This window comes from Geospiza fortis, unplaced genomic scaffold (genome assembly GCF_000277835.1).
Source record: "Geospiza fortis unplaced genomic scaffold, GeoFor_1.0 scaffold237, whole genome shotgun sequence".
Taxonomy (NCBI): Eukaryota; Metazoa; Chordata; class Aves; order Passeriformes; family Thraupidae; genus Geospiza; species Geospiza fortis.
Genome location: NW_005054319.1, coordinates 4,035,334 through 4,046,966, shown reverse-complemented (window position 1 = coordinate 4,046,966; position 11,633 = coordinate 4,035,334). Strand labels below are relative to the sequence as shown.

The following is an 11,633-nucleotide window of genomic DNA, read 5'->3' as shown; positions in this document are numbered from 1 at the left end:
CCCCTCTGGCTCGTTCGGAGCTGCCCGGCAGCTGCAAAAAGTAGAAGCGCTTTATTTTTAGAGGTTGAATCTGAGATTTGAAAGATGAAATCAAGCTTGAGTAAATTGAAGGAATTAGCATGGAGCATCACTTAGTTCAGGTAATCCTTTTGCCATAAATAGATATATTATGTCTATTCTGATTATTTTTCCATTTTCTGTCTGGCACATTTGAGATAGTGGAATTTAACTAATAAAATAAGCTTTTCTATTACTTTTCAATTCCCTTTATAATAAAATTCAGTGTGCACTAAATTAGAAGTAAAATGGCTACATGTATAGTTTTCTTCTCCACAGAAGTGTGAAGTTTAGGAATCTGAATAAAATAAGGTTACATAATTGCTTAAATAAACACCTGGGTAAGGTATAAGAGATAAAATTGAGTATCTTATTCCACCGAGTCATTTAGAAGAATGTACTAGTAAACTCTCTGAAATTGTGCCAAATTAAATCTGACACAAGGCAGTATTTCTTGAGTTTGTAATTTTTTTCCCTTCTGTTATTGTTTCAGTTCCTATCATCACTCTTAGTTTATATTTACTTTCATTGTCTTCCTCAGCCTCAGCAGCTGGTGAGAGAATCCAACCCAGTGCAGTGGGAGCACTGTGTGGAATAGAGATGCTCTAAGACTGCAGCAATTTAATATTTAATGTGTGCACTCAAAAAGTGAATGGTGTAAGGCAGAGAGGGATGACCACTGTTTCCCCCAGGGCTGCTGGAATCAGCTCCATCCCATCCCTTCTGCCTTGTGCCATGGCAGCAAATCCCACTGGAGTCAGCTGCATCCCTTCCCTCCTGCCTTGTGCCATGGCTCAGCTTGCAGTTTGGATGTGTGAGTTCCTGGGTATGAGTTCAGGCTCCTTTCCCTGGGTGCAGAGATCACCACCACCTTGGCTGTCACCTTTCCTGCCTGCAAACTGCCCAAGAGTGAGCAGCTCCTCCTTGACAGGCAGGAGTGACAGGACAGGCTGAGGCACACCACAGACAGAGCATTTCCAGACAGTCCACCTCAGAAGAGCTGTAGGAAATGTTTCCAAAGCTGCAGAGAGAGTCTGCATTAGCTTTTTGTGGTGTTTTCAGAGAGGTCACAGCAGAGGGTGACTCCTTCCCCTTGCCAGCAGGCAGGATGAAGGAAGACCCTGCTGTGCTGAGCTCCCCAGCATTTCCCTGAGCAGGATCTGAGGAAGGATCAGGCCAAATGTGTCAGGATGAGATATCCACATTCAGTAAATCTCATTTCCTCCCCTACAGCTCTGAGTTATAATTCAGCAGTGTGTGCAGAACGGCTCTTTCATTGAGGTCTGTCCATTTGAAGGGTGCAACACACTTGAGACAATTTCTGGGAACATCCAATCAGGATTGAATATATCAAAAAAAAAGGGGCCAAATTCCCCTCCTTGCTTCTGCTTTTCTGCAGGCAGTGGTAAGGGGTTGATCAGAGGTGATAATTTGCTTATACTACTGAGCAAAACAAGGAAATTCTTAAAATTGGTAGTATTGATTATCAATTTAAATAATTTCGTACCAAAGAAACTAGAAAACAGCGGTGACTGTAGATTTTTGCTTGTGTTGGTTGAAATGTTTAGCTGTGTGTTTGTTCAGGACTTAGCAAGATGGACACCTTGGGCTGTGACTAGGGGTGCCTGTTTACTGCTGCAATACAAACACTGCTGCAGGGAGATACTGTGGGGGTACGTGGAGCTGGGCATTGGGTACTCACTGTAAAGGGGGATTGCTGAGGAGGGTGTTTGCATGTCCAGCTTTTCCTAGGAAGGGAATTGATGTATGTGTAGTGATTGCTAACATAATTCTGCTCAGTGCAACCTCATCTGTAACTTGACATTGCTTTTGGTGGAAGTATGTGTGAGAATCTACAATGAGCAAGTAATAACAAATTCAATTAAATTATTACATTTCTAATGTGCACATTAACAGGGCATGAAGAAACTTCGATTGTGGTTCCAATTTCATCCCATCTTCTTAATTGTATGTGCAGTAACACCACACCTTGACATTTGCAAAGTGGCATCAGATCACCCCGAGTTTGAAATGTGATTCCCAGCCCATGATTATGTAAAATTAAACTGCTGCATAAGTACATTGGGAATTTGCAGGACAACCCCTGCATCAAGGGACAAACAATTAACAGCTTTATGAGTGCTCCCAATTTGTTTTTAAGAGTACATAGAAGTAAGAAATAGTACTGTGTAGACATATGTTTTGGTTTGTTGAGCCTATTTCTGGATACTATTTTGAGCACTTCCATCAGCTGTGTAGTAGGAGACTTCACAAAAAGGTGTACTATAAATCACTCTGGGTGTTAGAGCTGACAGCTTTAAATAAATACAGCTGACAGCTCAAATAGCTGCTCCATTGACAGTATGTGGTCTAAATGTGTTAACAAATGCGTGGACTCAGCAGTTTGGGATTAGTTTAGCAAATAAATTACCAAATAATGCTGTGATCCAGCAAAAAGCTCAATGCCTGTGTATGCCTGGTCTGCAGGCTTTGTTAACACTGCAACAGGCCTGTGGCACTGTGTGTGAAAACACAACAGTGCAGCTGGAGCTGGGCTCCTGCTGAGACAGCCCTCACATCCCCCAGGCTTCTTCTGAGTGATGTCAGGGAATGTGAGCAGCACTGGGGGTGTCCTGGTGAGTAATGGTTTAATAATGGATGCATTTGCTTTGCAGGACCAGAGATTTCGTAAAGGAAGGCAGTAACTTCACACTAGCCTGGGTTATGATTAAGAATACAAAGTTACTGAGTAGCAATTATTGAAAAACTGCTCTCATGCAAAACTTGAGATATTGAAATGTTTTTGTTGGTTTAATGTTACTAGCTTGCATCTGAAGAAAAGCTAGGAAGAGAAGATGAGGAAGGGGCTAGGCAGTTAAAAGAATTTCAGCTCTGAAGATGGATTGTATTAATAAGTTAATTATTTCCATTCTGAGCACTGCAAAAAATGAGAATTACATTAAGAATGATGTCACAGTTTGACACATTTAAGGCATGGCATTTTTCTGCTTAGAGGTTGACTAAAGCTACTGGGTTTTTTTATATCTTCATTTTAACTGTTCACAAATACAGTACACTGGCACAAGGTGTTAGGGGGTACATAATGTGAACATGTAATAGCACGCTTGAGATCTGTATTTTAAGGGAATCATAAGTATTCTAGTGCTTTCTAAAAATGTATTTTATAGTAGTTGTGTCTAATAAATAATCGTATGCAATGTAAAAGTGGCAATTCTGAAAACCAGCTGCAACTTCTATTGCAATCTGTAAGCATGACTGCCAGTGATGGCTGATTTCTGACTGCTGCTTTCATTTCAAATTGTGGTGAATGCAGAATGATTATTATTTCCATCCTATTCATTAAATATATTCTTACAGTGAGCACCCATATCCATGTGTTTAATGGGGGTTAAAAATGGTCAGTATGTTTAGTTTTTCCTTCCTTGTCAGTCAATAAAATCCTGCCCAGGAGCTTTCTCAATTACAGGGGCCTGTCTGAAGCAGTGGGAATTCTACACACCATGTCTCTAGAGCTTTACTGGTGGTGTTTTGTTTTAGGCTAGGGAGCAGACAAGTATCTTTGTCAGTGAATAAATTCAGTTTGAGTTATTACTATCACATGTTTTATAGAGCATTCAAAAGTATGATTTAATGTTTCAAGGATCCCGGGGAAGTGATGTTTTAATTTTAAAACAAGTCAACAAGTTTTCCATTACTTGAATCTGCTGGGGTGGGTGCTGTACTGCTGGGTTTTTAAGGTACTTTTTTTCTTGATGGGAGGCATGGAAAGATTCTTTAACTGCAATACTTTGGATGTTTGAGAGATCTCAGAATATCTTGAGTAGGGCAAGTGTATTTTTCTGTTTGGTGACCTGCTCCAGCATCCTGTTGCATCTCAGTGGAGAATAACAGAATTTGAACTTTGCCTCTGGGTTTCTTTGTCAAGGTCCACAGTGCAAAGGCTGAGACATTGAAAGGAGCAGAGTGCAACAGCACCTGGAAAATTCTTTATTTTACAGGCATTTGCCTGCCTGATGTAACACGATTAGTCAAGGTCAGGACACTTAATTGTCAGTGAAATGGAGAGCAGTTTGTTTGTTACTTACATGTGAACTACTCCAAGACCCTTCTGTCATCAGAGTGGTTTCATTGCCAAGGACACACTTTATTTCTTGTGACTGTCCTGTGACATCCATCTTGTGTTCTGAGAATGGCCATGCTCAGTTCGTGGGTCAGACCCTTGGCTTGTGTAAATCTGAAGAGTCTGTTTAAGTCACTGATACTCTAGAGATTTATATTCTAGAGCATATTTCATAATGTTAAAAAGTAGTATCAAAATCCAGTGTTCATTTTTTATCAGTTTGTATTATTTTTGGAAAATTGTGATGATCATATTAAATGTACTGAGTCTACCAGCTTACAAACAACTTGTATGTCAAATTAATGTATCGGAGCTCCTAGTCTTCGATAAGATCTCAGTGTTCTGAGAACTTAAGCTTAATCCAGAAGGGCTATTGTAAACAGAACTCCCAATAATTTCAAAAGATGTTCCATATATGAAGATCTGATAAGTTTAAGATCTTGGAGGGATTAACAGTTTTGGTTTAAGAATTCTCATGTTTCCATATAAGACTCAAAAAAATAGACACAGGCTACAGTATATGATTAATTTTTATTGGATATTTTTAAGGGAAGTGTCTGCTAAAGTAGAGGTTAAAACATGGTAAATAGTCCACACAATGAAAAAATCAGTAATCAGTGTTTCATTATGTTGCTAAGGCAGTGAAAAAATAACAGACACTGTCAAGATAAATAAGGGACTCCTGATTTTCAAGATTTGGGAGTGTCTCCTGCAGATTCATCCCAATTCTATCTGGTTTGGTCCTTTTGAACCTCTAAGCCTGCACCATTTCCTGGAATTCTGTGAAAGATAAGAGAATATTTACATGAAAGAATTATTAACATGAAAGGATTAGGAATAAAGGATTAGTGGTTTATCAAGAGATTTAGAATAGGGATGAACATTAAAAAAGTTGTCTAACTGATGACAATGACCAGGGAAGAAATGTGTGGATGAGAGGCACTGCCTAAATATCCTCTTCTAAACAACACTTGGAAAGGCAGTGTGTTTTGCTGATTTACAGGGCATAATTAAATCTTCAGGGGAGTTTTGGCCTTCTCTCTGCATAATACTGATCTTAGGCAAAAATAACGGAATGCCTTACATGGAATTTAAGTAAGAAGTAGTTAAGAGCTCAAGTAAAAAAAATGAAACGCAAGTCCATGTGTTATATTAATTGTTTGTAATGCTTCAGACATTGAGAATTGTTGATTTAGAGCACAGTCTAAAGCTAAAAACACTGTGCAGTTCCATGTGGTATGATCCTGGGGTGTTGAGTTATGCAATAAGATACTGTTATTTCAAAGATCTTTTAAATGTTTGGCTTCCATGAATTAGAGTATCTGATCAGTCCCATCCCTGAGTGACTGTATTAATATACAGATTGCTTCATAAATCATGTGTGTTTATTCTGGCATAGTTCCTAAGGAACTGGATTTAATTCCTTCCAAAGAAAGAAACAGGGGAGTTCTGTCCTGCTGGTGCAGTGAGCTGGGGAATCTGCACGCTGGCACATTCCCTGCATGCTATTCCCTAAGCCCCTTTCATGCTCGTCTGGGCAGCTCACTGCTCTCATGGGGCAAGCTGCCATTAGCTGCAGGCCTTTTGTGTGTGTGCTTTGTCTCCAAACAGGGCACAGAAATATGGAGTTAGGAGATCAGGAGGTTTCTGCACCGTGCAGCCATTAAATCACACCAGTGTTTCCACATGGTGAGTGCAGTATGCTGCTTCCTTAAAGAGCTGCCCCTTCCTATCTGGATCTTAACCTGCCACTGGAATTAAAGAACAACCATCCCTGCACAGATCCTGTTCTGGGATCTCTTACTGGGGTTGTGACACTTGATCATTCTGTTATCCTTATATGCAGAGCAAATGCAGAGCTACATGCTGCATCTTGAGAATGATTTCAGTGCCCAGTGGCATTTCTGTGGGGCAGGAGCTGCTGGAAACGAGCTGATGTATGAGCTGTTTGTTCTCCTGTGTACAGCTGGTTCTTTTGTCCTTGATTTTACATTTGTGCATTCCAAGTGATGCCAGTGCTGCCTTACATTAGAGTAAGTGGGAGGAGAAATAAGGGCCAGTTCCTTTCAGAGCAACTTGAAATATGGAAGTGAGTGGCAACAGGAAACTTCCTTAAGGTTTTTTTACTTGCTCATGCAAAAGGAGTTGCAGAGATGAACCTGTAGGATCAGGGTCCATTTCCACCCTTAAACAGGTTGCTACTCAAGGGTTTCAGTAAAATCACAGAGGGTACATTATTGTACCATCCATATAAAAGATAATCCCACATCACTCCAACCATCCTGAGGTGCCTCATTCTGTACTTAAAGCAGTCAATACCTTCAGCCCCGATTTTACCATCCCCATCATGATCTGCAGCTGCCAAGAAGGTCTTGGTTTCTGAGGCAGTTAACACTCTGGCTCCACACTCAAACCTCTGAAGGAAATACCTTGGGAGGAAACAACTTGGATTTAGATTTTCACACCATAGTATTTTTATGGTTGTTGTACAATCAAATAGATAATTATCTCTAAAAAATTTACCACAATAGCCAAGTACTGCTTTGTTTGGCAAACTAAATCTTATTTTTATGTATTTCTGCTTTATAAGCACAACCCTGATTGAATTGATTCTATCCACTATGAAAATCCAGCCTCAGTGTGCTCTTTTGTTCTATACTGAGCATAAAAGGCAGGTGTTACTAATTTGCTTTTCTTTGTAAAAATTATCTATTTAAATTTATTTTTCACAATCTGCTGAAGGTTTTATCAACATTTAGCATAAGTTGTGCTCACATTTACTGAAAGTTCTGGAATGGAAAAAGTGCTTATTTTTTTAATATCCTCCAAGTAGTTAACAAAATCCTTACTTGAGCTCATCTTCCTCAATAAAGCCACTTTGATCATTGTCGAGAATCCGGAAGATCTCCTTGAGTTGGCTGCTACTCTTTTTAGACATCCCACTGATCTGAAAGAATTTTTTGGGACTAAAGGAATCTGGAGCTGAAAATAAATTAATAAAGAAATTAACCCCAGACCACTGCATTCAGTGTTCCTAAATGGTCTGAGGATGATACTTTGTTACAATTTAATTGTTCTAAACATGATCAGTAGGTGAAGCCTGTCAAAGAATGAATGAATTTGCAATACTGCCCCATACCCTACTAAACATCCAACAAAATCATGTGAGGATAAGCTCCAAATTGACAATATAAACCAGTTATGAACAAACATACTGTGACAGCTGAGTAAAGAGATTACAGAAATCTGTTTAAAGTATGCGCTTGTTCAGTATTCCTTTGGGACTGAGTAAAACTTGCCCCAGGTTACACAAAAGAAGAGATTTTGAGATTTTTAATTGTTTTCTCACCTTGGCAGTCCCGCAGAGCAGCAGCGATGTCAGAAGGGCTTAGAAGGTCTGTAAGGCTCATTTTAAACCTGTGCAAAATAGAATATTGCAAACAGAGTTTTGAAATACAAATGCATCTTACAACAAATTGGGTTTTTCTGTGTTTTGAAGATTACTATAAGGTCAACAAGAGTAGATGAATCACATTGATCAAAGTGACATTTCTGGTATTCCTTAACAAATTACAAGTTTTTGTACATTACTTCCTTAAAAAGAGCAGTTCAGAAATAATGATCATTAATGAGATGGATTACATTAACCATGTTGTGAGTTGATGATCAATATTTTATCATTTATCTGCAACCTGTATAAATACAGCACATATTTAAACTCTATATAACCATTCACCTAATAAATAGTCTTACTGGAATGCAGGGAATCTGGCAACACAAGTAACAATACATGCAGTTGGAAAACAAAAGGTAAGAAAGTTTACTTCTATTATCTCCCCCAACAGCTCTGAAGAATAAAAAGAAAACTGATACTTATCTATGTAAAGCCCATCCATGTGTATTCCAGCAATTAAAATAAAAACCTTAGAACAATGGTTGTTGTACTTACTAATGGTGCTGCTCTGCACAGTAATTTTATTTAATTAATCTCAAGTCAGATGCTCACCTTTAGAGTTTTCTCAGCTAGGTAAGGGAAAAATAGCTGAGGAGATACCAGGCAAAATAGTAATGGTGGCTCTGGCTTGCCACTCTGTCTTATAAAGGATTCAAAAGGTGACAATAACCACTGCTTAGGTTACACTTCCATGGATCAAATGTTTGAATTGAGACTTGGCTCAAATTTCTTCCTTAACTAATTAAACTTTTCTTTCTATTTATATCCTAAGATAATATGGACAAAAAGAACAGTTTTTAAAAAATAAATCCACTAGTGCTTTACTAAGTACAACTCTGCCATCAAAGCAGCCTTTCAGCTCCAAGTATGTTCACAGGTAACCTCTGCACCTGAGAGTCACTCTTTGGAAGATGACTCCAGCAGTCAAATCCTTGTGAAAAGAAATGAATTTGTTTGTTCCCTGGCTCTGTTGATCCTTTGGAATGTATGAAGGAGGTTGGAGATGACAGATCAGAGGTGCCAATGTGTCATTCTGACAAAGATAACTTGTCACTAGGGTAGAGAAAAGCATTTCTAATTTGGATGATCTTTCTGCAGTAAGCTTCATTTTGTATTTCCTGACCATTTTCTGAATTACAGAAACCAGTGTCTTCAGTGAGAGAAAACTATGAGCTAGGTAAAGCTGAATAAACTGATCTTGTCATCAGTATTCCTTGGAAGATTATGTATAGTCAGTTGGCCTACTTAATAATCCATGTTGAATATTTTGAATATCTCAATATTTTCTATATCTCAGGGTTTCTGCCTGAGATTTACATGAAATCAATAATAGGCTTACTAGTTGTAGCAAGTTCTATAGGTTGTAGAAATCAGATTTTGTTAATGTGGAAATAGTTGTATATACATTTTATAACACACTCACACAATCTATTTAATTAATAACAAAATTTTAATTGTAGGTATAAATAAATGAGAGTTTATTATATATTTCAGGAGTATTACTTTTGGAACAAAAAGCCTTAAGAAAATTCATAACAGCAGATGGGAAGTTTTCCTTCTCAGACAAAAATCTGTTTCCATCTTTAAGGGGGTTTATATGGGCAAAATTCTAGGATGGAGATCAATAAAACTCACATGTATTTTGGTTAATATTTATTGTGTAGTAGTCAATTGTGGTATCTGAACTGATGTTCTCTTACTCCATGAACATTGTTTCATTTTTAAAGAAATGGAAATAGCATGGTATGCCAAGAGGTAATATTTTTATAGTAGCAACAGTTACTAATTACACTGTGGAGCAGAGTTATAAATATATCTAAGCCTTGATGTAAATTAATGGACTACAGTTGGTTTACCCTCCTTGGTTCATGACAGTGAGAAAAGTGTAAATCATAGCAAACGTTCCATAGCACTGTTTGAATTGGGATAGAGAAATGCAAGGTATAAGTAACAAAAAAAGCAGACATAATTTAATGATACTTTTAACTTTCTTGCTACCTATTTTGTATATGAAGGAACATGGCATAAATCACAAATATTCAGACTTACCTCTGGTCCCAAATGCAGCTGGCCAGGAACAACCAGGCACTTGTTCTTTTGCTTCCCGTAGGAAAATTTGTTATAGTGACCTGGAAGAACACTTTAGTGGTAAACCTAAGAACCCTGGGCTGTTGTAAATTAGCATTTTGTGATTAAAACAAATTAAACAGTGCTGGTTTGTACAAGCTGAAGCTCTGATCGCAGATCTTTTGGTATCCTTTGCATTTATCTTCTTCATTCAGTGCTATATATTCATTTTGCTTTCTGCCCGAGATTTCCATGGCATTATGATCTGTCAGGCAGTGCCTGTGGGGATGAAGTTCATTCTGTGCTTTCTCCAGAGCTATCCTGAAATAACTTTCATTCTCTTAGGTACCTTTTTACACTCTGTTGTATTCTCTCCTTTATGATCATCTCAAGTTAATATGAGTTTGAGCAGAAGGGTTCTTTTTTTACTGACAAGATATTTCTAGGGAAAAAGGTTTTTTTCAGCCCTCTATGACAGTGCCATAGGTGTTCCTTTACAGGAAACTTCCTTTGTTTCTGCTGGCTCCTACACAGTACTCATGAAATTGCTCTCTTTGTCTAAGAGTTTGACTTGCCATGCAATACTAATTATTGACAGTTAAGGAAAACAAGGGAATTGAAATGGAGGAAAATGACAAGATCAAGGTGAGCATATAATGCTCAAGCTCAAAATAGATCTGCAACTAATTTGGGCATTGTTTAAAAATATAAGCACCAAATGTTCAAAGAATGACATCTGGTTACCTCATGCACTCTGGCATAGCAGAGTGCTGAGCTGGTTTATGTGTGTTCAATAGTTGTAGAATAGCCAGAATTAGTACTATATTAAAATATGATCTCAAATAAAAGTGAGATAATTGCTATGATTGCTTTTGAAGAGATCTTTTAATGTTTGCAATTCAATGCTGGCAACAAAAGTGATGCTAATCCTGGCTGAAAGATGGTCTACAAAAGCCTAAAAGAGCTGAATTTCAGAATCAAGTTGATGTCATTGTACATTGATACAGGTGGGAATCTAGGGTTACTGGGTTTTATTTATTTATTAATGACACTTCATCTGAAGTACAGGTTTCCCTCCACTACAATTAGAATGCAATAATCAGGGGTTAGTATATTAAGGGATAATTTAATGAGATAATTGATTTTACATCTAAATTATTTGCCTGTTTTACTTCTTTCTTGGTTATGTGTTTACTTAGGTGGTTGTAATTGTGCATTCAAAAACTAGAGATCTATGAAAGAAGTTTTTTTTTTAAAAGATGCTATGCAAACAATGTAACACTATAATGAAAATCCTTAATAAAACAACCAGAACAACAGCTGCTAAGTAATGAGCAGTTAACAATAGCTCAAAATCTGACACAGAATCTTAGTATTGCACAGTTTCCAGGGATGTTTAGCACTCATTCCAATGAAATTCAAGAAAAAAAAAATCAATTTTCTTTTGGTTGTTTTGGGGATATTTTTTTACTCTACAAGAGATGTCTAAAAGTTCTATTGGGTTGATCATCTGAATATTTATGTACTTGCATACCTAGTGTTGTTTTCACCTGAGGTGTCTTTATTGAATAATATTAAAGCCTCTTTTTTTTCAGACTTCCAAAATCAAACTTGAAGGTGTTACTCTGAGAGATAGAGAATATTCATATTGATAAGTTCCTGCTAAGATTCTAGGTTCTTTAGGAATCTAAACATATGAAACAATTGTCTTCAAATCAAGTGCTATTTACTTCTCTAAGTATCAGAGGAAAGCTGTGTTTTGGTAAAGCATTGACAGGTTGTGGACTGGTCTTGTACCCTTTGTGTTCTGGTTTGCATAAAGTACAGAGTTAATTAGCAGTGGCAATCAACCAAAGCTGTGGCAGATGCAGAAGAAACATCAGCAGTTGTCTCAGGTGAGATCAGAGGAGAGGT

The 11,633-nt window shown here is 37.7% G+C and overlaps 1 protein-coding gene across 1 annotated transcript; it reads right to left on the bottom strand.

Annotated features, from left to right (window-relative positions):
- Positions 1 to 4,717: 4,717 nt before the first annotated feature.
- LOC102032710 (parvalbumin, thymic CPV3) lies at positions 4,718 to 8,268 on the bottom strand. The gene is made up of 5 exons (XM_005420373.2): positions 8,205 to 8,268; positions 7,548 to 7,615; positions 7,048 to 7,180; positions 6,518 to 6,627; positions 4,718 to 4,978 (listed from the first exon to the last, which is right to left on the bottom strand). The coding sequence occupies exons 2-5, from the start codon at positions 7,606 to 7,608 to the stop codon at positions 4,953 to 4,955; spliced, it is 330 nt and encodes a 109-aa protein (XP_005420430.1). The 5' UTR covers positions 7,609 to 7,615; positions 8,205 to 8,268; the 3' UTR covers positions 4,718 to 4,952.
- Positions 8,269 to 11,633: the final 3,365 nt, after the last annotated feature.

Coding starts and splice junctions, on each gene's coding strand:
- LOC102032710 (XM_005420373.2), bottom strand. CDS start 7,608: ATGAGCCTTACAGACCTTCTAAGCCCTTCTGACATCGCTGCTGCTCTG. Junction 7,181..7,547: donor TGCTCTGCGGGACTGCCAAG/GTGAGAAAACAA, acceptor ATTTATTTTCAG/CTCCAGATTCCTTTAGTCCC. Junction 4,979..6,517: donor TGGTAAAATCGGGGCTGAAG/GTATTGACTGCT, acceptor TATCTTTCACAG/AATTCCAGGAAATGGTGCAG.